We start from the raw sequence: 26,883 nt of genomic DNA, 5'->3' as shown, positions 1-26,883 counted from the left end.
AGTGTCCAGCACTAGTGTTCATCATGTGCACAGTGCCTGAAACACAGCTTGCTTTTGTCTAAACTAGCAGGAATTTATTGTCAAAACATCTGTGTTTATGATGTGTCCCTCTCCTATGGCTGACATCTGAATTTCTAGAAAATTGGCTCTATGTCCTATTGTAAGATTCTTTTCCAGTAGAATTTGCAGTACTGGATCACCCTTCAGAGCCATTTTGTGTAGAGTGCCAGGACTGACAGCAGTGTCACAGAACTTTTTTACAACGTGCTACTTCCTTTGTCTTTCTGGTTTCTGTCTAATTCCTGCTGAACTTCTAAATCCAGCAAGGAATCTGCAATAGCTCTTCCTCAATATAATACCTTGAATAAAGAACAAAAAGAATTTTGGCCAGTATGGTAATGACAGCTAATTTTTGTCTGAACAGACTTATGAGGATCAACACAGCAGTGAAGAGGAGGAGGAGGAGGAAGAAGAAAGTGAAGACGGAGAAGAAGATGACATCACTAGTGCAGAGTCTGAAAGCAGTGAGGAGGAAGAGGGAGAGCAGGAGGAGGACCAACAGAATGTTAACAGACAGCAGCAGCTGGAATGGGATGACTCTACCCTCAGTTATTGATTCTAGCTGCTCCCTTTGTCTTTCTGTTCCCGCTCTAGAAGACTCCACTGTAACACACTCCATTGGTACCAAGGATTCATGGTGTTTAAAACAAAAAATTCATTCTGGCCAGTAGATTGACCCCCCACACAAGCCGTGTTTGTGTTCTGTCAGCTAGTTCCTGATGTTTAGGGTTGTAGTTAGCACCTCCTTCCTTCAGCCATGCCTCAGTGACTGGATTTTTTTTACACTCTGTGAGGAACCACCTTGCACTTTTTTCTTCTTGTCATCTCAGCTAAGTGACTCTACAGCTCTGTAGCCATTGCACATGAAATTCTGAACTGTCTTTTTTTGCTCAGTGAAACAAACTTGGCTTTGTTCCTTTTTCTCTTTCTAAAAGATGCAAAGATTGCTTGTTGACAAAGGGTAAAGCTGCTCATTTCAGCCTGTTGATTTATTTTAATTTTTTTTCCCCGAATTAGTGCATGTGTAAAGTGGCAGAATGAGGTTAATATGTAGAAGATTAACAAGACTTTTTAATATTTTGTAAATATATTGGAATTATGTAATTACGTCATTTGTGGTAGTGAAAACAGGGATTGGGGTTTAAAACATGCTAAAGTGAAAAATCATGCAGCATGAACTATTCCAAGTCTCATCCTATTGCAGCAGGAGCACGGGCACAGTTCTTAGTGTAGATGTTCAGTAACTCTGTCTTGGCCTTGACTGCGATGTGTGCTCATGCCCCGCTCTCCTTGAACTCCTTCCTTTTCTTTCATCTCCTTTTTTTTTTGCAGAGGGAACAGACAAGCTTGTGAGTTTTGTAAAGGCTTTAGGAGCCTCTGCAGAGGTTTAGCTCCCCTGTGCACTACAGTTTGTTTTTAGTTTTATTTTTATCTCCAATTAAGGCTTGCCATGAAGGCTTTTAAGTTATTGGGGAAATAACACTACATGTACGGTGGGCAGATCTGTGGGGTGTGGCCACAGCTCCTGCTAGTTCTGGGGAGCGTGCCTGGAGTGCAGTGTGGGCTGTGCACACTGCAGACAGGTTTGGGTGGAGGGGAGGCTGAGACCTGGCTACCTGAGCACCCAGGCTACCGGTCTACATGGATAGGGATTTTGGGGGTTTTTGTTGTTCATTTTTTCTAATTTGGAAGTGGGAGGGTTTGGGGTGTAGCTGATACCACTGAACACTCCTGCTCCTCCCCTGCAGCCCCTTGTACAGTAATTCAGATTGTCGGTGTTTTAAGCCTTTGTTTACACTTAGTAATTGTGTTTTCCTGCTGGTGAAAAACCGTAGCATAAACTATCCGACCAGAAAACCTTGGGAATCATATTAATTCATGTGATTGGGTTGTTTCTGATCCCAGTTCCAATTTGGGATTGCAGAGGGCAGTAGCTGGAAGGTACAAACATGGGGGGGTTGTTTTTCCTGTCAGGCAGGGTTGTTTAACTTTATTTGGTCTGATGCAGAGTCGTGAATAATGAATTTCTGCTCGATATCTGTGGAGTGGATTAAAGAGTAACTTGTTCTGCCTGTAGCAGGAGCCTGGGACTGCATTCCCTCCTGAGCACGGTAAGCCAAGCGCCAGCGTTTGCTCCTGGGTGTGGGTGCAGAGCCCAGCGTGCCACAGCCAGGCCAGGGCAGGGCCAGGAGCACTGGGAAGGGCCAGAGAGGGGCACAAAGGCTGCTGAGCACCAGAGGGATGAAGGATCAGGGTTGAGCACGTGTTTGTACAGCTGGATTTCCAGGGCAGCCCTGCTCTCACCTACGGGATCGATGGGGCTTTGCTCTGGGGGAACCCACTGAGGAGTGCCTTTACACTAGAGATGGACCTGGCAGCAGGGAAAGAACCCACACCAGAACTTACTGTTTTTTGGGGTTGTTTTGGTTTTTTTTTTATGTAAAATTTTAGATTTCTAAAATGGGAAAACAGTTTTGACTACTTATGTGGTAATTAACTGCTAGTTTTAAGTAAACTGGGAAACTTTTAACTTATGTCTGACAGTTGTCCTGTGTTAATGTGTAGAAGACTTATCCTTCCATATACTGTTGCTGTAGCTGCTGTATTTTAGACCAAAACTGATCATGACTTAATGGTAATACTGAGGGGTTGTAATGTCCTGATGCAGTTTGTAGCCACTGTGGGTATAACTTTTCAGATGTGTATATTGGTAACAGGTCAGTTTGGAAAGTCTATAAGCTACAATAAATTTCTGGTTCTAAAGGTTGTTTGCATTTTTTATTTTTCTGAGTGAAACAATAGAATCCACTTATATAAACTGTGTTAATTTGCCTCTGCTGGGGGAGTACGAGAGTTTGTGGTCATTGCTCTCAAGCACAGAAGGACTTGGCAGCATTTGTGTACAATTTATCAATATCTTTTATTTCTTATTTACAAAACATGTACCTAATGCAACTGAAAAGCTAAACATGTAAACATTCTCTTCTTGCAGAACCACGGTTTGGCTTAAAAAAATACTTCTTTTTCAAAGGCAACAGAATAAGCACAATCAGTTTGTACAGAGTTAAAAAAAAAATAATGACAGAAACATCTCTAAATAAATAGAAATCGGTCTATCATTCTGAGCATATTTATAAAAATGAGAAGCTACTTGTAATGAAATGGAACATTTTTGAAAATTATTTAAGTTTCAATCTTTAGTACAGTTCAGCTTGCTGAACCATTAGGTGAGCTGCTGCTTTGTGAATTTGGAGTCAAAGGCTCTTTGCTGACCCAACAGAGCTGTCAGATTTATCCAAGATATTCTCCCAGGGTGTACAAGGAAGAAGGTCCACACGATGACTCACTGAATTTTTACTGCTCGTAGGTAAGTCAAGTTTTCCAGACTAAGCAAGCTCTGTAAAACTGTGCTCAGTTCTTGCAGTTGATACTGATACACCTTTGTGTTATTGCACTTCTCAAAGTGAGGGGCAGGACAGGAGCCACTGCTCTGAAATCTGTGAGGGCCGGGCCTTTGTGCTGGGAGAGCTGGAGGGACTGAGGAGAGCAGGGTGCCAGTGCTGCAGCGCCCTGACCACCAGGCTCTGGCACTGCAAGAGAATTGCTTTTGCAGCTCTGGAACTGTAGTGTCTTCCACAAGAACCTGATCGGGGCTGTGGTTTCAGTGCATCTCACCTTGCACAGGGCCCAAGAGGTTTTTGGTTTTTTGGCATACTTTTTGCTCAGTAAATCAGTTTAATAAGCAAGGAAATAGCAATATTTACTCTAAAATGGAGCAGAGGTACAGGACTCACTGATCAGCCTGCACAGAGCTCTAAATCCTGCAGTATGTCCCTCTAGTACCAAAGCAGCTGTTAGAGCCTGAGTGCTTCAGTCACAGTATCATCTGAAGGTGGAGGAAAAGGGTTAGATTAAATTGAAATGAGGTCTCTTCTGTGCCAGAACTGCTGCTTCTACCACCAGGTGCTTGAGAGGCAACCGGGTTTGTATGAATAGATCCAAACCAGAACAGACCTCACAGCTTAACATCTTTTATGAAAAGCAGTTAGTACTTTAATGTGAAAATGCAATCTTAGCGTTTTCAGGTTTGAAACCAAAATAAATGCAGAAATGCAGGAGTTACTTGAGGCTCGACTAAAGCCTAACTTTGGAAAGCAAAGTACCTGATCCAGTGGCCACCTCAAAGCTGCTTTTGTGCCATCAGTTCTAGACAGCAGTGGCTGAGTTCCAGCTCAGTTTCCGAACACTTTGGCCTCTGGAGCAGACAGAAAACAATACGACAGCGAGGTGTTTTTATCCTGTCTCAAGGCAGAGTAAAACCATTTGTCCAAGTCAGCTTTGGTGTGCTTTGAGCTGACCCACCTTGGTGGACACTGACACAGGGCAGGAGTGACCACATGCTGAAGTTAATGCCTCTAAGCTGTAATAGTGGTGTTCTAGAAGGTAGGCTACAGGCATTGGGGGATCTCTGCTCAGCTAAATTTTCAAGAAAATGGAAATACAGACATTAGCACACTGGAGGGATGTTACAACTGCCTCAACTCTTCCATTGAAACATGTATTTGAAGCTCAAGGAGTTCTCAAGTACCCCTACCTACCTTTACTGTATGCAGTAGTTTTATTGCCTCACGTCTCCCTTGTCCCCCAAAGATGTTCAGCAGCCACAGTGACGGGCTGAGGACAGGCCAACAGTTTTTCAGTCATGCAGCAACATCTGGTCTCTGGGAATCAGAGGTGGGGGATCTTCCACACTGCACCACTGTTCAGTCTTTAGGCACCTGTCTGTCAGTGCTGGGGCTGTTCCATGCTCCTGGGCAGGGCAGCTCCTGCTCTACTGCCTGTTGTCTTTGGATACGTTGTGTGCCAGCCAGTTCACTTTGGTTTTCCAGCTCTCCCGCAGGGCTTCATTAAACTTCACTCTGAAGTGCTTCAGTGCCTCCTCATCAGTTTTCCCAAGGGCCAGGGAGTCCTGTAGGCAGGAGGCACAAATCAGTGCTCAACTGAACAAGTCACTGCTCAGCCACTAAGACATTTATTCATAAGAAATTACTCCATTGAAAGGAGGAATGGAGTAGCCATCAATTATTTTTCATTGTTCCTGCGGTTGCAGGAGGCTTTTTCTCTGATAAACACTTCCACCCTCTGCTTCTGTTGGTGCAGGGAAAGAGCAGGTTCTGTTTTGCTCTGGTACAAAGTGTTCTGCAGCTGCCAGGGACGGGTGGTTATGACTCAGGAGGTGAACTAGGAAATGAGAGCCAAGGGCTTTGCCTCCTTCCCTGCCCGTGGGCACCTGCTGCCTTTGTGGTGAAGAACCTGGAGAGGTTTCTGGGCACCAGGACCTGGCATTTCTGATGTCCTGCACAGGGGCATTGGACATCCCCTCACTGTTGTGGAGCTCACCTGCTTCTAAGAATGTGGCCTTGCACACTGAACTCCTCCTGCTCACCCAGCTGCAAAATCAGGTGCTCAGCTTTGGGCTCTGCCTCTTACCTTTAGGTACTGGATGTCTTTGGAGCAGCTGAGCTCTGGCAGCCCAGCAGCTTTCATCAGTGCAAAGAGGTGCAGGAAGAGGAGCCCGTGGCGCCGCAGGATCATGTAGGCCCTTTCACAGTAACCCCTGAACCTGAGCAGGAGCAAAGACCAGCAAGGGAGTGAGGACTGCAAACTCCACCATTTTGTAAAGCATTTAAGCAGTCTGAACCCTGTTCTCGCCAGTTAATAATTTATTTACTTTCATCTGCACAGGCAGCTATAAGCTGCATATTGGTGGAAATAAATGCTAAAAATTCAGAGCTTCAAAAGCTGAAATCAAGTTTAAGTCCCAGCACTTACCTTTCAAACTTCTCATTGTTGTTAGTTTTTCCTTGCTGGATGACATGCACAAAGTCATAGGTTAAGATGAAAGGGACTCGTTCTCTATTAATACCAAATTTAGTCTTGAAGTTCCCCAAAAAGTGACCAAAATCAATATGGAACAGCTGCAAAAAAAAAAAAAAAAAAATCAGAATATTACCTCTTTTAGCTGATCAGTGTGTATTCTCTTCAATTACTGCAGTGAGCAGATCCTGGTTACCTGCCCCGTCTCCCGGACCATGATGTTGTCGCTGTGCCGGTCCCCAATGCCCAGCACGTAGGTGGCCACACAGTACCCAGCACAGGACAGGGTGAACTCCTCGATGGCTTGGTCCAAGGCATCTCTAGAGAGGGCAAGAAAGAATGAAAGGTAATTTTACTTTGGACTCCAGCACTGCCCCATGGGGAGAGCTGTTTGCAGCTGCAGGAGAAGGGAGGGAAGCTTGTTTGGACTCCTGTAGTGCTCTCTGGAGGCAGGACTCCCACCCCTGCTTTACAAAAATGAGCTGCAAGAACTGCCTGTGACTGAAGGGCTCTGAAGGAGGTGGTGTCCACAATCTCAATGGAAATGAGATCCACACAGGTTTGCCAGGCAGGGGAGCAGCCGCAGCCCACGTGGGACAGCCTGGGGCTGCGCAGAGCTGAAGGAAAGGAGCAGGGAGGGAAAGGTGAGCCCCTCACCCCGGGTTCTTGGACTTGAGCCAGTTCAGCAGAGCGTCCTTGTTGAAGGCAGCCGTGGCCACCATGTTGCTCTTGTTGAGCTGGATGTTGGCGATGGTGTCCGAGTGCATGACCACCTCAATCAGCCCCGTCTTGTCTCCTGTGGAGAGGCAGCCATAAGGGGTCATCCTGCAGAGATGAAAGAAACCCTTCCACTGAAATCCTGCCCACAGACGTGTGGCGGTGACTTTAAACCTTTCCCTTGCCTGCCCTGTCTCCTCCCGTTCTGCTCTGCGCTTCTGCTCCCCAGCCCCACAGAAGCTGCCCCACAGAACAGCAGACAGACGGGCCGGGGGCAAAAGGAGCTTGCAGAGAGAGCAGCCTGGGCAGCCCCGAGGGTCAGTGCAGCTGTGTGCACGCTGCTCACCTCAGGTCCAGGCCCTCCTGCTTCCACAGGATGTCCATCAGCTGGATCATCTGCAGCGTCAGCATGTCCTGGCGCAGATCTGGGCAGCGTTACAGAGGAAAAGCATCCAATTACCACTGCACTCAAATCTTAATTAAAGGGGGAAGCAGGTGAAATATAGAGGGGAGTTAATATATAGTTTCAGATTACTACCAAAAAACTCACCCAAAAACATTAACATTTAGCATTTCCTAATGGTCCAGATTTAGACCCACTCACCCCAGTAAATACTTGAGACTAAAAGATATCTTTTCACAAGCACAATAAAGACTTACCATCTCCATTTTTAAAAATTATACCCACTCCACCTCCACCTGTCTCTTCATTATTAAACACAATCCACAAAGGTTTCATTTTGGAGTCCATGAAGGTGCACTGATCCACACTAGAGGAAATAAAAATATTACCCTCAGTTTCCATCTATTAAAATATCAGCCAGCCAAGCTGCCAGTCCTACAGCAACTCCACACACTGATGAACATGGGACTTCCATGAGGAAAGAACCTTGGGACAACCCAAAGCCTGGCTCCAGTGTGAAACAAAGCACAAAATTCACACAAATTCAGGGGTGCAGATCTCTCCCTTACCAAACTTCAGCGAGGATAATGTTGGGGTTCAGGGGGTTCTGGAGGTGGGAAAGGGCTTCCCTGTAGGTTTCCTGCTTCATGCACATATGCATCATCTCCTTGGTTTGAGGCTTGGTGGCCTTCTGAGAACTCACTTTCACAAAGTCATTCAGAGCTTTCATCTTGTTCAGTGCTTCTCCCTGAGAAAAGGGAGGGATAAAACAGGGTTAACAAATAGGAAATTCCTGGAGAAAGTTTAAAAAACATTAAAATCTCCTGTGAAATATAAACCTTGGTTCCATCTCTTACTTCCTCTTCAATGTGTACCAATTTCACACAGTGCAGCAAAACAAATTTAGTAGCATCTGCTTGAGGAAGATCCAAAATTAACTGTGGATACACTGGTGGGCACAAATGCATTGCAAGGTAATGACTGCAGCAGGAATAAAGCACATTACCACACACCAAAGGAAGAAGTGAGGTGCTCTGGCTGGCAAAGTGCAGAGGATGAGACCCAGAGCCCAGCATTAAACTTAAATGCTTTTGGGGAGCTGTGGCTGTGATCAGCTCCCAGTGAACAGCAGCTCACCCAGCTGATCTAAAAACAGCAGTGTCTGCACATTCCAGAGCATTCTAGAACAGACTGGGGGTGAGCAAGGCACAAGCAGAGCCACACGTGCTGGGGACCTCCAGAACACACCAAAACCAGCAGCCTGGTTTACTACGAGAAAACCAGGCTTTTCTTGTAGTACTGGTAACATGAATTTGGGAAAGCCAAGAGCTGAGAACTAGCCCCAGGCCAGAGGGAAGGCCCCAAGCAATCTGTACCTGTTTCATCAGCACCTTCATGTGGTGGGTGCTGCCCCGGCAGTACGCTTCCAGGATCAGCCCAAACCTCAGGGCCACGGCGGGCACGTGCATCTCCGACCTGGGCAGGGAGCAGGAGGGAGTTAGGGCAGAGCTGGCCGCCTGCAGGGTCACTTTCTGTCCCCTTCACTGTCCCCTTCACATGGCACCAGCCACGGGGGGAACCACAGCACAGCACCTGGCTGCTGGTTGGATCCTGTGCCATGGGGAAGGAAAAAATGCCCCCGCCCCAGAAGGTGATGGAGGAAAACCATTGCTTGAGGTGATGAAACATCTTTCTGGGTGATTCAATCCCCAACCCCTCCTTTAAGAACATCACCTGGGGAGCAAGAACATGGAAGCAGGTGGCCATGGAAGTACCAAGCAAATTCCAGCTCAGATGCATGTGTGTATATACTCACAAATATATATAAATTCTGAGAACAGAACCTAACCCAAACATCACCACTACAATGACAAAACACAAAAAGAAATCAATAAAAAACCAATGTTGTGTCCTCCTGAATCACTGCAGGTAAAAAGCAGCAGCTCCCACATCACAAAGCAATGAAGGGCTCAGTAAATGCTGGTTTCACTTGATTACTGAGAAAAAGCCTGAAACATTTCTCTTCACCTCAGATGCCAGAAGAGGAAGTGGCCGATCTTGCGGTTGGATAATGCCCTTTCCAGCAGGAACTTGGTTAATTCACAGTCTAGGTAGGATTCATACTTGAGCACCTGGACAAGCTGCAGCAGGTATTGGAACACATCATCATCCCTGTGGACACAAAGGAACATGAAACACAACCTTGTCTTCACTGTTCCTGTAAAAGCTGCAAAGACAAGGCTGTCACTCCTGTTCTCAGCCCCTCAGCAGCCCTGAGCAGAAATAGAAAAGGGCTCTGCCTCTCCCCTGGGGACAGCACTTACGTCAGCTTCTTCAGGGAGTTGACAGCAAAGGAACCAACGTAACGGTCAGGAAAGCTGAAATCCAGCAGCTCCAAGGCATTCAGGACAGGCAGCTCTGGCCAGGTCTGAAGCAGGGAAATCATCTGTAATGACCAAAAAGAAAAGAGCTAAAAAAAGGAACAAGGTTTTTATGACAATCTGAAATTCTACTGATGAAAGAGCAGCTCCTTATGGGGGGGGTCACTATTTATAGATGCCTCACAGCAAGCTTGCAGATACCAGGTCAAAAACTGATCCTTTGAGGTGGCTTGTGCTGATCTCTTATTATCATTTCAGAATATTCAATCCAGATATGTTTTTTACCCAAGAAATATACAGATTTTTCTTTTTGCCTCCAGTTTCTTGAATGGATAAACAAGACCTTGCTGGTCAGTAATAAATCTGGGACAGCCCCCAGAACCAAACAGAGCCCAGAAGAGCCAGACCTCAGCTGAGAGCTTCCCTGAGAAAACTGAAACATCCCAGCCCAGCCAGGCTCCCAAACACAGCACAGGAACGTAGACACTGCAAGATGGACCCAAAAAGGAGCCCTGGCTGCCAGCCCCAACATCCTCACCTGGGCAACATCCTCGTGCTTGTTCCACTTGGTGATGACGAGCAGCTTGGCCAGGGCCTGCGGGTACTGGTCGCGGATGTCGTACCTCATCTTCCACACCAGGTCCTTCTCGTGCTCGTACAGCTCCGTGTGGCTCCTCCGCTCCAGGATCTCCCTCAGCTGCAGCTTCTGCACAGCAAAGAGCACACTCGGGACTTGCTCAGCTCACACAGACCCTGCAGGACTGGGGCACGACCCAGCGGGGTGAAAAATGCTGGGAGGGGGCAAGGTGGAAACAACCAGCCCACAAAACCAGGCTGGCAGGAAAACTGATGCCAGAAGACTCACCTCCTCAGAATCCTCTGGTGCAGCTCGGGGCTGCTCTCCATTCCTTCCCAACTCCAGCAGCTGGGACACAAATAAAGAGGGTGAGAAAGGCTCCTCAGTTCCTCTGTAACTGCAGTCACCACCACCTCAGGCATTTCTGCTGGGTTGGAGGTCGGTCACTTGCCATCTCTGCCATCTCCCCTTCCTCCCTGGCACAGCCTCTGAGCCTCTTGGGGAGCACAGAGCACATCTCCTTCCCCCCCTCTAACAGGAACATCTCTTCCTCCACTTGCCTGGCCAGTTGCAGTGACAGATGGAAAATCTCCACCTCACACACAGCATGTTATCACTCTGCTGCCTACTTTCACTCGTTTCCCCTTTACTCCCCTTCCTTCCTACAGAGCCTAATGCAGTCTGAAGGCAGCTCAGTTAAACCCATTTTTAAAACAAATGCTCATCTATGAGAGCAGCTTTACCTCAGTAATTCATAGCTTGGAAGAGTATTCACTCAAAGGTCCATTAGGTAAGAGGAGAAAGTGAAATTTTCAGCTAACAGTATCTATTCATCAAGTCTGCTTGCACCCAGTCCCTCTTGATGGCTGCCCCAGAGGTTCCCCACTGGAAGGGACAGCCCTGTGGAAGTGTCCCTGTGCCCCACCTGCTCGAAGGACGGGTAGTACACAGGATGTGCTGCCACGCTGGGGAAGCAGATGACCAAGGCTGCTGCACTCTCCGTGTTGGGGTTGCACTGCACTGTGCCCATGGGGTTCAGAAGTTCCCCTTTCTCATCTGAAAAACAAAGCACATAAAACCCATGAGCCCAAACCTTGTGAAGCTTTGGTGCAGAAAGCAGAGCAGAGACTGTCCCTGGGCACTGCCCTGGGCACTGCCTGGCCACGAGCACTTCACCCTCCCGAGCCTTCCCCAGCGAGGGGCACGGGACATCCTCAGGTGAGCAGCCAGCGCTCAGGTGCAAAGCCAAGCTCAACAAAGCCTTGCCTGGGCAGGGCTCAGCTGCCATCACAGTGGCCACTCCACCTCCTGGGGCAGCCTGGGGGTGCCAGAGGACAGCAGCTCCCTCTCTGCCTTACCTGGGAAGGAGGACCACATGTGCAGGCAGCACTCCCCTGTTTTCAGCTGGTCCTTGTAGTCAAAGAGCATCACGTTGACCCAGGCGATGGGACAGTCCTGTGGGGAGACAGCACTGACACTGAGATCCCCCTGCAAAGGGACAGCCTGCCTGCTCACCTGCTGAATTCTCCAAATTTAAGAGTACAAGATGGCATCAGGCACTGCCAAAACCTGGGGTCTTTTGTGTGGTACTGAATGGCACCAAACGCTCCCCACAAATGTGTCTGAAACTTCACCACCTGATATCTGGCAAAGCTGAAGAATCTCTGATTTTCCAGCTTGGTACTCTACACTCAATATTTGAGAGAACTATTACATATTTAATATATTTCACAATTTGAGGGCAGGGGGAAGAACTTTAATTTTGAAACAGGGAACACGGAGTAGGCACAATTTTGGAAAACGAGACAAAGGATGCTAGAAATAGCTCATAATAGCAAAAAAAGGCTTGGATTCTTTGTACAATAATAAACACTATCTATAGAAATCAAACTTTATGCTGCCAATCCCACACCCCCAAAATAAACCCCACAAATCCCACCCAGCCTTGTCTGGGAGGAGGGAGTAAAGTGAAGTGGCTGGGACATGGCCAAGACAAAGAACCCATCCCCTGCCCTGAGCCAGCTCCCAGCCCCAGAGCAGACACATTCCACGAGTGAGCTCAGCTTTCCTGCAGTCAGGTTCCCCAAATGGAACACTTTACCTCATGCAGCAGCACTCACATCACACCACAGCCCAAGCACAGAAAGAGACTGGAAAAGGGGTTCCGCGGCAGAAATTCTGCATGAGGCACCCACAAACAGGGCCACGGTGGAAGGAGGCACAGAGACACACCTGGTTCCACTGGGGCATCCCAGACAATGCAGCAGCCTCACCCCCAGAACACCCAAGCACGTGGGGGAGGTAACAGAGCCCCCACTTCCCTCTAACGTGACCAAATGAGTCACTTCCAAGCGGCCTCTCACAAACCTTGGCGCTGATTTGATTACTCCAAATATCTTCAGTGAAATCACATTTGAGACATCAGCTTCCAGACAAGAGGGAAAAGCCAAATAAAACACCACCGCCAGCAATAACCTTTTCTAACAGAGTGAATGACATCTAACCACAGCTCAGAGCCTGCCAAAACACAAGGCAAGATCTCTGGTGGACAAAGCCCAGCAAAACAAGGATCCAACACTCTAAAGACAGCCATCTCCTGCATGATTTAGAGAAACACTGAAAGCCAACCCTCTGGGTGACATTAACCCTCTGACTCATCCAGTCAGCCTGCAAACATGCCTGCTTTTTGGTAATAAATGATTTAGTCCCAGCTATCTGCTCTGGACACTCTGCCTATAAGCAACATGTATGGAATTAACCTCTGAGTAAGGGGAAAAAAATTACAATCAAACCAAAAAAACAAACAAAAAAGTCAGGGTGCATTTTGTAATCTGCCCTTACCCATCATTTGAAATTATTTCTGGGCACTTCACTCAGAGCTGTAGCTCACCATGGGGAAAAATTCCTTTTCGCAGTGCTCAGCTGTAGTGAATGTTGTGATTTTACACTAAGAGCTCATCAGAATGCACCCACCTTTCCCCAGCACCAGAACACACATGAATAAGATCCTTTTAACAACTCAGCTAAAGAGACTGGTTCTGTTTTGTCAATCAGAACAGCAAGATTTCCTTCTGACTGCTTCAAAACTGAAAATTATTCCAGTGTGACCACAAACATCCAGCCTGTGGATGAATCAGATCTTCTGTCCAGCAGAATCCTCCAGCAAGAGCTGGGGTTCTGCTATTCTTAAATAAAAAAGAAACCCAACCATAAAACTGTTAATCCTGATCCTGGCCCCAAAATGTTTCCAGTCTGAAGACTTCAACCCAGAAATCGGTCCCCACAAGCAGGATTCATGAGCTGGCTGTTGCTTCCAGACATGACTGCACAGTAACCCTGAGAACCCCACTGATGTCAGCACAACAAGGCTCAGGGAACCTCCCAGCAGTGAGGAGGAGTGAGCAGAACTGAAATCTTCTGTGTCACGCTCGTCAGTGCCTCATTCCTCTGCACTCCAGCACAGATGGCATGAGTAACCCTCTCCTTAAGGCACGAGAAAAGGTTTTGTGGCCACAGAAACAATAATTTGCAGAGGCACAAATGCCTTTGCTGCTCATAAAGAAAAGAGCTTGAGGCTTACATTACAACTCTGGGAAATCAGCAATTCAATTAAAGGCTGCAGCTGGATCTGCTTTTACTTCTAAATCATTAATGAGCTAGAAGTCTCAGAAAGTGAGAAATATCACTACCTCTGATTCAGATGCTCAAATCAAGAGCTTCCAAGGTGATTTAACACTTTCTATGGTCAGTTTGCAACACCTGAACAGTAACCTTGAAGAATCTGCACTTTAATTTTACCTTGCGTATGGCTTTGCCATAACCAAAGTTTACATTCCTCAGTTCATTCCCTATCCCTAGCTGGTAATTTGCTCCACTGGGGATTTGCAGGAAAGACCTTGTTAGAAAGAAAATGCAACAGAGGCGATGGTTTAACCTCAACTACAAAACAAGGAAGTTGCAGAAGAGCGAAACAGGGACACCAAGATAAGTGATTCCTCTTTAGGTCCAGCCAGATGCTGGGTATGTTTCTCAACAGTCTTTCTAGAGAAGAAATTACATATTTCTTACAGGCAGCCACCTCTCAGCTTCCTGTCCCTGCTGCAGAAGTTGTTGCCCATTGCTCTGTAAGTTCTTTATTAACATGAAGTTTTCGGAAAGGAAAACTTCAGGATTGGTTCAGGATGGTGTCCTGTGCCCTGCAGCCCCAGCCAGGCTGGCTTCACTTACAGCTTTCTTGGACTTCTTCTTGGTGGAACGAGCCTTCTTGGCCTTCTCGACGACGGCGTAGAGGGCGAGGCAGAGCCGCGCCATGCGCGGCAGGTCGCAGACGCTGATGTCGAAGTCCAGGCGCTGCCTCCACACCGGCTCCGAGCACACGCTCACCTCCGAGCTCGACACGGTCTTGCACAGCATCTCAGTGCCGTGGAACAGCCCTGCCTGCACCACCAGCTGAGGGGAGCAGGAAGGACAGGACACCGTGAGCCCCCGGGGAGTGGGCTTGAGGGCCGAAGGGAATGGGACAGGGCGGCCGCTCCCCTGAGCAGATGTCCTGCTCCTGAGTGGAGTATCCTGCTCCTGAGTGGGGTATCCTGCTCCTGAGTGGGGTAACCTGCTCCTGAGAGGGGTATCCCGCTCCTGAGTGGGGTATCCTACTCTTGAGTGGGGTATCCTGCTCCTGAGTGGGGTATCCCATTCCTGAGTGGGGTATCCTGCTCCTGAGTGGGGTATCCCGTTCCTGAGTGGGGTATCCCGCTCCTGAGTGGGGTATCCTCCTCTTGAGTGGGGTATCCCGCTCCTGAGTGGGGTATCCTGCTCCTGAGTGGGGTATCCTGCTCCTGAGAGGGGTATCCTGCTCCTGAGTGGGGTATCCCGCTCCTGAGAGGGGTATCCTGCTCCTGAGAGGGGTATCCTGCTCCTGAGTGGGGTATCCTGCTCCTGAGCGGGGTCTCCCACTCCTGAGCAGGGTCTCCCACCCCTGAGCAGGGTGTCCTGCTCCTGCCTCCTTCCCAATTCAGTTCTGAAGTCTCCCTCTTTACTCATCTTCAGTGAGGGCATTGTTATCTCCTCACTTCATGCAGACTTGCATATTGATTAATGTGACACATTCTGGCCTTGTTTCCTTCCTTTCCCAAAGGGCAGCTGCTCCCCTTCTCCTCATTTTCCTGCTCCCCCTTCATGGCAAACACCCCACATATCCCAGGCCTCTGCTGCCTCCTGCCTTCCCTTTTTCAGTCACCACCTCTCCCATCCCTCTCTTCTGAGCTGGGTTTCCCTGCCCTGCCCAGTGTCATTACCTCAGGGCAGCAGCTCTGTTTGCTCTGCAGCAACTTTTCTAATGCTGAGCTGCTGTCTGCCCCCTTCCCTCCCCATTCTGTCGTGCTGCAGTTCAGAGACTGCCCAAGGGCTGGATGAAGCCCCCGAGCAGCAGAGATCACACTGCCAGCCACTGTCCTCCCCACACAGACCAGAGGGGTGGGACTGGGAGAGCACAGACACAAACCCCCAGAGCGGGTCGGTACCCACCTTCATCCTCTCATCTGCATTGACCTTGCTGCCTTGCACCAGCTCGATGTAGAAAGGCTGCTCTAAGGACCAGAGAGAGCCGTAGTTTGGCTGGAAAGAGAAAAGGGTTCTGATCAGAAACAGACACAACAGAGGCCTCTCAGAAGGCACCAGAACTCATCTCCCATTCCATGCTTTTGGGTCCCATAGAAAAGAGCAAGAAGCCTGGGACAAGCAGGGAAGCTGTGGAGGGGAAGGCTGGCTGGACATTCCCACCCCACACCCCAGCTGGGAGCCTGCCCTGAGAGGGGCAGGGAGCACCCAGTGCTGCTCCCAGCCAAGACCAGCACCCATGGGAGAGCCCGGGGGTCCCTGTCCCCTCTTACCTTTTTCTTGGGGAGCGGGGGGGGCTTGGGGGCCGCCTTTGGGGGGCTGGTGATGCAGTTGGTCTGCTCGTCCCTCATGGCAATGATGGCAGAGGAGTGCACCATGGTCAGGTGGGGGGTCAGGCCCCGCTGCAGGCAGCTGCGGATGTGCTGAGAGGGGACAGGGTCAGCCAGGCCACCCGCCAGAGCCCAGCCCAGGCAGGAGCCCTGCAGGACACAGCAACAACCCAATTCCAGCTCTCAATTATCTCCTCTTGCTTTATAAACCTGCAGCTCGCTGGCCTCGTGTTGCCAGAGCTGAGAATATGAAGTGCCTTTTATAGCTGGCATTTCATCAATGAACTCAAATGGCTGCATTAAGGGAAACACTGAGGAGGATTCAGCACTCCCAGCAGCAGTCTGCCCTGCCAGAGGAGCACATGATTCAGGATTACTTGAACAACTTTCAATGGGAGAACCCTCATCCCACCATACAAGCCAGCAGATATTTCCAGAACCACAGTCTGTAAATGTATTTACACAGCACCTGGCACGCAGGGACAGGCTTAGACCCTTGGTCCCCCAAAAATAAGGATTGGTTAGGTTGCTGAAAGTACCCTTTTTCCTGAGGAGCATCCAGGTGCTGCACTCCTGTAAACAGCACTGTAAACATGTCCCAACCCACGCCCCCAGCAAGAGAAGGCCATGTGGGAACAGTCACTGATAAAGCAAGACACGAGGCTCACCTGGAACTGGTACAGGGGGTAGTTCCCATAGAGATATTCACATTTGCCATTCACCTGCAGGGTGTAGTCCTCTGGCTTCTGCACGGTCTCGTGGCGGAACACAGTGGCCTGTTTCTTAATGGCATAGCTCATTAAGGTGATGGGGAACTCCCAGGGGGAGATCTGGAACGTGAAGCTCTCCTGCAATCCCAACAACACAGCAAAGTGTCAGACACAGCACAGGGCTGGAGTGGCACGGACAGGGAGCAGCGTTCCTGCTGCTGGCAGTGAGGAGCAGCTTGGGAAGGTACAGCCACACAGACACCAGCCTGTGATTAGTAGGGATGCTTGCCAAACTGGGCAGGAGCAAGTTTCAGCAGTGTAAGCACAAGGCTGGAAATCAGGAACTTCGATTTTCAGCAGAATCATCAGTTCATGTGGTTTCCAGTCATTAAAAACCTTCCCACAATCATTCCAGCAGCAGGGCAGAGGCTGGAAGGGTCCCCATGCTCAAACACACTGCTCTGAAGGCTGTTCTGCTGCGAGGGTGACCTTGCATGAGCCAAGGCAGGAGCAGGGGCCACGGACAGCACAGAGCAGGGCCTGCAAGCAGCATTTGCTGAGCACCAGCTCAGCAGGCTCCTGAGCTCCCAAAGCAAAGGCAGCTATTGCATTCTGTGCTCCTTTCCTACCCAAACCCAAAAAGGTTTCCAGCCCGTGTACATGCAGTAACCCCAGCTTCCAGCTAACCAGTACACCCAGTGCACGTTCAGGAGGGAGAACAGCTCCCTCCCAACCATCTCCACAGGCAAAGCAACCTGGAGAATGAACACTGAACACATGGAAACACTCTCCAGGCACACATTACTCTGTCTCCACACACGCAGGGGTTTCCAAGGGAAAAGCACAAACCATCAAACACTGTGACAGAAAAGTTTGTGCTTTACCCCGCCAGACTGGAACTTGATGTTGACAAAAATGTTCTTGGTGGGGATTTGCAGGGAGCCAGCACCGAGGCCCTTGGCTGCGGGCTCCAGCTGCAGGGGGAAGTTGTACTCCATCCACGCTGCCCAGCTGAGCTGCTGCCGCTTCGCTGCTTTCTCCTCGCAGAACTGGCACATCTTGGTGCGGAAATCGCTCACCTCCGGGTCCTGCACGGAGTCAAACTCGTGCAAACCTGGGTGCAAAGCGAGAGAGGAAGGCAAAATAAGCATCTGCAGCCAGTGGGGGAAATGAGCCTTTCCCTCAAATGCCTGTGGAAGTCTCCCTGAGCATGTGTTTAGCACGTGGCCAAAAGCAGAGTCAGCTGTGGGAATCCAGGGAATCCCTCTGGCTGCCCTGGGACCCTGGCAGGGCTCAGGAACCCCCTGGACAGAGCCCCCAGAGACACTGGCTGTGATCTCTGCCCATGGAAAAGAGTTTTCAATCTTATAGGATCAATTACCAGCTCTGAGTGTTTGATAGAAGTAATAATTAAATGTGGCACAGGTGCAAAAGTAAAATTTTAGGATTCTAGATTAGGGGTCCAAAGGGGACAAGATGGAGGAAATTGGGTGTGCCTTGTCCTTTTTCTCCTCCTTCATGCCCTCCATGTCTCACTGTGGTGTTGGCATTTTTCTGTTGGTTCAGGCTGGGGACACACTGTCCAACATAGGTGACAGATATTGGCACGTTATTGTAAATCCAGCCCAGGGAGTTTCTGGTATTTAATGTTTGTAACATCCCACTGAGGGCAGAGCCCCACATGCTGCCCTGCAGGACAGAGCTGGGCAGGGCAGCAGAACATGTTAAACAGAATAAACAACCTGGAAACCAGCACAGATGAATTATGGCTTCTTTGGCAGGGGGGCAGAAAGACAGAGACTTTCTACAGTCTGGGAATCATCAATACCACAGATTCCGACAGTCAGCCAAGCTGCCAGCAGCCCCTGATGGGTAATGTGCAGTGCGCTGACCCTGCAGCAGCGCTCCTGCCAATGGATCCTGCCGATGGATCCTGCCAATGGATCCTGCAGATGGATCCTGCAGATGGATCCTGCAGATGGATCCTGACAATGGATCCTGCAGATGGATCCTGCGGATGGATCCTGCCAATGGATCCTGCCGACGGATCCTGACAATGGATCCTGCTGATGGATCCTGCAGATGGATCCTGCCGATGGATCCTGACAATGGATCCTGCAGATGGATCCTGCAGATGGATCCTGACAATGGATCCTGACGATGGATCCTGCCGATGGATCCTGCAGATGGATCCTGCTGATGGATCCTGACAATGGATCCTGCTGATGGATCCTGCAGATGGATCCTGCCAATGGATCCTGCCAATGGATCCTGCAGATGGATCCTGACAATGGATCCTGCTGATGGATCCTGCAGATGGATCCTGCCAATGGATCCTGCTGATGGATCCTGCCGATGGATCCTGCCGATGGATCCTGCTGATGTCCCGGCGCCCCGGGCCCCCAGCCCTGCCCCACGGGCAGCCCGGACACGCTGTGTGCCCCCCAGAGCCCCCGGGCCCCCCGGGGGAGCTGACCTTTGCCGATGAGCAGGCTGATCTGGGAGTTGATGACCTTCTTGGCGCGGTCCCCCTCGCGAGCCACGAGGCGCAGCACGGGCAGGAAGGGCTGGATGTCGCAGAGGCGGCGCTGCTCGTCCTCCAGCTCCTGCTGCTCGGCCGTCTGGTTGATGCAGGTGAACACGTAGGCCTCGGGGTCGCTGAGCATGTGGAACAGCGGCTCATACTGCGCGTGCTTCCAGAGCACCTGTGGGAGGGTCGCCTGCTGTCACCCTGCTGTCACCCTGCCACTGTCACCTGCTGTCACCCGCTGCTGTCACCCTGCTGCTGTCACCCTGCTGTCACCTGCTGCTGTCACCCTGCACACCTAACCATGCTGTTTCACCTGTTGCTGTCACCCTACCGCTGTCACCCTGTTGTCACCCTGCCACTGTCACCCTGTTGCTGTCACCCTGCACACCTCACCATGCTGTTGTCACCCTGCTGCTGTCACCCTGCTGCTGTCACCCTGTCGTTGTCACCCTGCCACTGTCACCCTGCTGTCACCCGCTGCTGTCACCCTGCACACCTAACCATGCTGTTTCACCTGTTGCTGTCACCCTACCGCTGTCACCCTGTTGTCACCCTGCCGCTGTCACCCTGCTGCTGTCACCCTGCACACCTCACCATGCTGCTGTCACCCTGCCACTGTCACCCTCCCTCTGTCACCCACACCTGTCCCTCAGCACCCAGCTAAGGCAGAGCACGGTCCAGGCTCCTCGGCCAGCTCTGGTGGCTCCAGCTCGTGCTGAGCAGGTTTATTTGTAGGTGCCTTTAACTGGCTTCCCTTCTTCATGCTTGCCTTTTGTTTCGGGCAATGTTAATCCCTCAGCCTGAGCATTTAAACAACCCTGCCCCTGAACATCTCACAGTAAGCACCTGCTGCCTCTGGTCCTGTGAAACTCAGCAATTACACTGGAAACAAAACTGGGTTAAGTAACTTGCCCCCAGTAACATGAAATCTGTCAGGATGCCAAGGACAGGAGCCAAGAGCTTCTCAAGCCTTGTCAACACCATCCAGTTCCCAAAGATGCTTATCCCTGTGGATAGCACTCTCACACGACTTCATATCCCCCTTTTTACTCTCATCCTAAGCACCTGCTGTAGTAGATGGGCCCCTGTAACACAGACCTGTCACCCTGCAGCTGCTAAAAAGCTGTTACCTGCTTGATGGTGCCCAGGCTGGCATTGCAGGGCACTGAGAGGTTTAAGTATATGCCTGTGGGCAGCAAAAAGTCCACCTGGATGTTTTGGTTTTCCCCCTTGGACCAGAATTCCGTAGGGCAGTAAATGCCTGGGGGCATCCTGCTCACTGCTTAGCTACCACCTGCAAGAAAAGGGAAAACAATCTGTTTCTGTTGACTACATATCATTTGCTCAGTTCTGTGCTGGGCTCTGTAGAAAATTAATGTGCAAATGAACTCAAAGAAAGGAAGGTTAGCACATCCTTAAAGCTCAGGAAAAATTAGTAAAGTAGTAAAATTCCACTTCAGTGCCTTTGAGCCACATGTAACCATAGCATTTGCTTCTACTTCAGTGCAACCCTCTCTTAATAACTTCTAGGCCATGATTAACATCTACACTTGCATTTGACAAAGAAATAAGAGAATTATCTTCTCTGGAGAACAAAGACATTGTCCCAATAGCTCATCTATGACCAAGCAGCCAAGAGAAACAGTAAGTTCCTACCCCTGGCTGTGTAAGGCAGTCCCCAGGCCACATGCTCCAAGCTCCACTTTGTTTTTCCAGAGCTCAGTTCCAGTCTGCAAGATGAAAAAATAATTGTTGCCGGTTCCAAGTATGCATGCATTTTTATACATACAAACATAAAATACTCTGCTGTACATCCTCCCTCTACAAGTATAGAGAAATGAAGTTGAAGGGTGAGGCAATCAGAATAAGTTTGTTAATTCCATCTGCAGCCTGCCCCTTGGCAGGATGGTACAATTTATTTTCAGCACATCCAAGGAATGCAAAGAGAACAAGAATCTGAACGCTGTCAGGTACAAACTGCTGTTTTCAGACACAGGAGGAAACAACAGACATTCACCAGCAGCCTCTCAGACATTTCCTTTCTCAAAGACCCGTAACAAAGTCTCCATCCATTTGCCCACAAGCAAAACGCCACAGCAATAAAACCTCTGGTTTCCTGCACAGATGACAAGTGGCAGAGCGTGGTGTCCCCAGGTGCTGGAGACTCTGAACTGCTGGCACTGGCTCCCAGCAAGAGACAGGGAAGTGGTTCCAACTAATTCCCTGCAACCACCCCAGCAGAGAAAGCAGCTCACCTCAATTCCCTCTCAGCTCCTGGCAGTTTTCCTGCCAGGTCAGCAGAGGAACATCCCAGTGGCACAGCCTGGAAGGTGCTCCACAGCCCCAGCTCCAAACTCAGCCCTGAGCGAGTCTGAGTCCCTTCCCTTCAGCCCAGGAAACCAGCACAACTTTTCCCCATTCACAACTTAAAATACAGCTTGGAGCCGTGGGTGTAGAGACTTTGAAAGAAGCTGAGTGAAGCGCTGCTGATTCCCAAACCACAAAGTCCTGCTGGCAGCTCCTCAGGAGCCAGCCCTGGGCTCCAGAACAAGGAGCCCAGCATCTTATCTGCCAGGTCCTGGGAGCACACCACTTCCCTGTCAGCAGTGAGGTCAGGATTCCCAGAAACATGAGCTGTGTTTTATCTGTCCTGCTTCCTCAGCACAGAGGCTGCATCACCACAAACCACCCCGGGCCTTGCAGGGAGGGCAGCAAAGGGGGAGGAGGCAAGGCTTACAGAGTTTGAATAAAGCAAAACAAGCTGGCCTTGTTCTCTGCCCATCAACAATAAAAACAGCAGGTTTCTGGTATATCTGCTGCCCCAGCCTGAGTCAGCAAACTGCCACAACTCTACTGACCAGCAGAGCCAGAGACACAGCCACGGCTGGGCTGCTTCCTTCTGCTGAGGATTCCCATCTGCCACCACATCCCAGAGAATACGAAGTGCCTGTCCAAGCCATGAGCACTGCAGTGTCAGCTCAACCTCAACACCTTGTCTTTCCAAACTCCCTGATTTAGAGGACGCAGGATTTTTTTCAACAGCACCTGGCATGAATATACCAAAGGAAGAATAACTCTGGACTTTCATGGTTTCTAATACATCATTTAGCAAGTCTCTCCCCTTCCCATTGCTAAATTCAGAATGTTCTACTTGCTGGAGCTCAGATCTGATGTGACAGTTGTTTCATGAGGCCAGCTCTGCATAGATGGGTGTTCCTGCACTGCCTGACTTCCCTCTTCCCCTTGGTCTTGGGAAACTGAACAGAGTTCTCCAACCTTGTTCACACTATCTTGACCTCATATGTACAAGTAATTACAATTCCCTTTTCTCTGGGTCCTTCTGCCATTTGTGAACAGCCAAATGCAGCATCACTCCTTTTTGGCAGGGTTTACACTACTGGAGTAATTTGAGATATACTCTCACTACAGCAGTCTTCCAAAAAAAAACCAAAAAAAACATTCTCCATTAGAATTGTCAATTTTTAAAGCCCAGACCTCTTCATCACTGGGCAGGAAAAGTAGTGGAGGAAAACAACCATGAGACAAAATTTCACTTTTTAGATGAAGGCAACTCCACAGCTTCCCCTGTGGCCTTTGCCTCAGTTCATTATTCTTTACTCTGCAGGAAAGCTACAGGCTGCTCTCCCCTCCTGAAGGTTTGCCCTTGCAGTAGTCAGCGTGCAGGTAATAAATGTGTATCTTTAACAAAGAGGGGAGCTGGCCAAGGCAGAGCTGATGTCCACATGGGATGAGTCCATGCACTAGGACAGAAATGAAACCTCAGTTTTACTGGATGCCATGTAGAGAATAGAGGCACAACATCAGCACTAGAGGGAACACAGCTGAGGAATGTGAGGAAAGGTAAATTTGTGCAGAGTGTCAGGGTCCAAGAGACACATCTGAAACCACCCAGGCAGTATTTAACAAGCCAGCAGCCAACATAAAACCCACTAACACAAATTTCCTCTTGTGAAGTTTATCAACCACAGCTCTGGTGTTTACAACACGCAACTGCTTTGGAGAGGAAAAGGCAAAAAAAAAAGCAAGCAGCAAGATCAGACATGGAACAGCGTTGCCCAAACCTCTGTGAGGCTGCAGCATCAGACAGACATGGAAGCTTCAACACCCACAAACTGCTAAATTACAAAACCCCAGGACTACCAAAATACCTCTCGAGCTTATAGGAAATGAGCAGTGCAGAGCTCACAGGTGATGTGCTGCGTGGGAGACTGCAGGAAGTCACTTTCATTGCACCCATGGGTTAGGCCAGGGGAGGAGACCACGGAATTTTGAGGTACACACGTGTTTGACATGGCTTCAGCCATCAGTACACTCAGCAGAGCTGAACCAGCTCTGAGCTCTCACAGCACTTCAGTCTGCTCTGAGAGTGTTTTCAGCTTGGTCTTGATTTTTTGGTTGGGGTCACAGGGTAAAACAAACCCACACTGCAGACAAGTCATTTGAGAGCTGACTGATAATAAAAGTACCCCCCAAATTGCCCTTCAGGACAGCATGGGAAGAATCCTGCAGCAGGTAAGTGTGTCAGGCTGTGCCAGCACATGGGAGCCTGGAGAGAGGGGCTCTCCCCTGGCAGGGTTTGCTGGGGACTCACACCCAGGGCCAGTCACTTCATCACACAGCAGAACCACGCTGGAGCTGCTTCCCTTTGGTGCAGCAGGTCAGACTCTGCTCTGGTGCCCACAGATGTTTCCATCACAGCTTCCAGCAGCCTCCTGTAAAACAGGACCGAGTCTCAGCTGTGCCACGGGGCCATCTCTGCTCTCCTTCAGTTCCTGGGACAGGCACCTTCAGTACAGACCCAGGCTGCACCACAGCTCTGCCTCTGCTTTCTCCTTCAACACACCCGCAAGGGCCAAACTCAGGTCATGAACTAGGCAGGAAAGCACTGAGGACCCCTTAGAAAAGTGTGGGAAACAATCCAAGCACTGAACAACCCCCAAAATCAAGAGCCTGGCTTTTTATCTTCCTCAAACCCTAGTTTAGAATATTTGAATTTCCTTAAATTGGTTTGCCACCATATGACTTCTACCTCTACCAAATAAAAAAAGTAAATTTTTTTTTCATATTATCAGCTTCCATTTTGTACATTGATCTCTCCCATTCTGCCACACATTTGCCTGCACTGATTCACTCATTCTTTCAACAGCAGCTCATTCTTCATCCAACTCTACATACCAGACACACAGTTATGTTGCTTTGACAATGCCTTTTCTTAGATATTGCTAAACCCCTGATTAATCTGACTTTTACTTACACAAACCATTAGATGGATGTAGCTGTACCATGAACTGTCCCTGGCAAGGGATGAAAATGCCCACACCTAACTCTTCAGGCCTCTGAGACACTACAGAGCATCCCCTTCCCTACCAGAGGTGCTGATAAAAAGCAGCAATTAATGAACAAAAATCAGCAACTTCTATGCATCAAGATGTCACTGGAGAACCATGGATTTTCCCACCTTCCATGGATGTGTTCTGGTTATGTGGAAACTGCAAGGATCAAGCTTTAAACAACCACTGTGGCTAAAGAATCCCTTGGCTTGGACCCTTCCCTTAATGAAATAAAGACTCCTTTGAGATTTAAATTGTTCAGTGCCCACCCTACACACACGTCCACCCACAAAACAGACTCACAGTGAAAAGTAATGGAAACAGAACTACACTAATGTGATCTGAACTGGGGATAACCTTGTTTGTGTGCAGGGCTGATGATGAAAGGGGTTGTCAGCAGGAGAAGAGATAGGACAGCAGAATGTACGTGTGGTGATAAAAACAGGCTGCAGTTTTTGGGCCTCCCAGCTCCAGAAGAGCATCAGAGCAATATGCCATCATTCAGGCTCAGCAGAACCTTAAATCCAACCAGAAGCAATAGCCAGAGAGAGGGAAAGAGGAGTTCAGGCAAAGCAACTTAAGAGAAAAAGAAATGTAAAACCATTCCTCATTCTGGAAGTAAAACAGTGGCACCACAGAGTGAGAAAAGCATCTGAAGGGAGGCTTGAGAACCTTGGTGGAAACTTCCAATCAGCTTTAAGGCAAGTTCACAGCATTGCCTGAGGAACTACCTAGTGGGAAACCATATATTCAGTGGTTAAAGCAAAAGCTTGAAAACCAACACTGTGCAAAGCTCTGCTCCCAAACCTGACAATTGTTTGCTGCACAACATCAGACAACAAACTCCTCCACGTTTCAGCTTTCTCACATGCACAAGTACAGCCTGTAACTCATGAGGGGTTGTTGTAACTCTTAAATGCTGGCAAAGTGGTATGAGATCCTTGCACCCTTGCTATTACTGCTAACACAGGCAGAGCCTGGGAGTTGGAGGAAGTTGTGATAAACGAAAGCTTCCAGCTGAAGTTGCTGAAATTAGGCTTTTTCAACTGTTCCCAACGGCTCCACAATACCAGAAACCCGAGTCCATCTTGTTGATGGAAACAAAAAACAAGGCATGAGTTTCTAATGACTTCCATCATGACATTCAACTTTCAGGTTCTCATCAGGCACACACAGCGTGCCGTGTTCGAGACTCTCTTCTGGGAGCTCTTAAAAGGCTCTCAAGCCCTGCCAAAAACATGATCCAAAGCTAACCCACAGCAGAAACACACATGAACAGCTGAGCCAGCCACCACAAGCCCTGCACCAGAGAAGGTTTGGATGTGCCACTCCCCAAGCCCGGGAGTGACAACTGTGGCGACAACGTGCCATGTGCCAAAGCCACCTAAAGGCCAGGCAGACACCAGCAGCATCCCGCGGGGTGGGCCGGCAGGTGATGAGTGTTTCCTGGCCAAAACAGCCAGCCCGCTGCCTGCCATCCATCCATCCATCCATCCATCCATCCATCCATCCATCCATCATCCATCCATCCATCCATCCATCCATCCATCCATCCATCCATCCATCCATCCTCCATCCATCCATCCATCCATCCATCCATCCATCCATCCATCCATCCATCCATCCATCATCCATCCATCATCCATCCATCCATCCATCCTCCATCCATCCATCCCTCCCTCCCTCCCAGCCGCCAGCACGGGGGACACAGCTCCAAGGGCGGCCCCCGGGCAGCTCCGGCCGCGCATCCCGCGGGTCGGCGGCTCCGCCGAGCGCCGCTCGCTCCCGGCAGAAGCGCTTTTCCCGAGCGCAGCGCCGCTCGCCGCCCGAGCGCAGCCGGCGTTTGCCGCAGGCGGCCCCGCAGCGCCGGCCGCGCACCGCGGAGCCCCCGGCCCGTTCCCATCCCGTTCCCATCCCGTTCCCACCCCGTTCCCATCCCGTTCCCAGCCCGTTCCCGGCCCGGCGCTCACCTGCGCTGGCGGCCGGGGGGTCCCGGGGGCTGCGGGGCTCCCGCGCTCCCGGCCCCGCTCCGGCGCCGCCCCGGCCCCGCCTGCGAAGGGGCGGCGGAGGGGCCGCGCCCGCCCCGCCCCGAGCCCGCTCCGCTCCCGCTCCGCTCCCGCCCGCCCCGCTCCGCTCCCGCCCGCCCCGCTCCGCTCCCGCCGGTCCCGCTCCGCTCCCGCCCCGAGCCCGCTCCGCTCCCGCTCCGCTCCCGCCCGCCCCGCTCCGCTCCCGCCGGTCCCGCCGGTCCCGCTCCGGTCCCGCCGCTCCCGCCGGTCCCGCTCCGCTCCCGCTCCGCTCCCGCCGGTCCCGCTCCGGTCCCGCCGCTCCCGCC

The 26,883-nt window shown here is 50.2% G+C and overlaps 2 protein-coding genes across 7 annotated transcripts in view; one reads left to right on the top strand and one right to left on the bottom strand.

The window, feature by feature from the left end:
- Positions 1-2,823, top strand: part of CLSTN1 (calsyntenin 1) — a 29,645-nt gene extending 26,822 nt beyond the window's left edge. For all 4 annotated transcript variants that reach the window (XM_077788097.1, XM_077788098.1, XM_021537792.2 and 1 more), the window contains one exon: positions 425-2,823. In XM_077788097.1, coding sequence (XP_077644223.1) covers positions 425-616 — 192 coding nt within the window. In that variant the 3' untranslated portion in view covers positions 617-2,823. The remainder of the gene's footprint in view (positions 1-424) is intronic.
- Position 2,824: 1 nt separating this feature from the next.
- On the bottom strand, positions 2,825-26,595 carry PIK3CD (phosphatidylinositol-4,5-bisphosphate 3-kinase catalytic subunit delta). Of its 3 annotated transcripts, XM_077788096.1 has the most exons (25): positions 26,522-26,592; positions 23,813-23,933; positions 20,857-20,930; positions 20,331-20,494; positions 19,147-19,375; positions 17,555-17,784; positions 16,629-16,808; positions 15,904-16,053; positions 15,539-15,628; positions 14,243-14,464; positions 11,374-11,470; positions 10,941-11,071; positions 10,304-10,363; positions 9,977-10,144; positions 9,382-9,503; positions 9,086-9,229; positions 8,434-8,533; positions 7,627-7,805; positions 7,315-7,424; positions 7,001-7,079; positions 6,595-6,762; positions 6,134-6,257; positions 5,893-6,038; positions 5,551-5,683; positions 2,825-5,029 (listed from the first exon to the last, which is right to left on the bottom strand). In XM_077788096.1, the coding sequence occupies exons 4-25, from the start codon at positions 20,469-20,471 to the stop codon at positions 4,892-4,894; spliced, it is 3,141 nt and encodes a 1,046-aa protein (XP_077644222.1). In that variant the 5' UTR covers positions 20,472-20,494; positions 20,857-20,930; positions 23,813-23,933; positions 26,522-26,592; the 3' UTR covers positions 2,825-4,891. The 3 variants fall into 3 exon arrangements, with proteins under 3 accessions (XP_077644222.1, XP_021393462.1, XP_021393464.1); XM_021537787.2 differs by lacking the exon at positions 23,813-23,933 and having other exon boundaries at positions 26,522-26,595; XM_021537789.2 differs by lacking the exon at positions 23,813-23,933 and having other exon boundaries at positions 16,683-16,808; positions 26,522-26,595.
- Positions 26,596-26,883: the final 288 nt, after the last annotated feature.

Source organism: Lonchura striata, chromosome 24 (genome assembly GCF_046129695.1).
Source record: "Lonchura striata isolate bLonStr1 chromosome 24, bLonStr1.mat, whole genome shotgun sequence".
In the NCBI taxonomy this organism is placed as follows: domain Eukaryota; kingdom Metazoa; phylum Chordata; class Aves; order Passeriformes; family Estrildidae; genus Lonchura; species Lonchura striata.
This window is presented reverse-complemented; position numbering and strand designations above follow the sequence as displayed.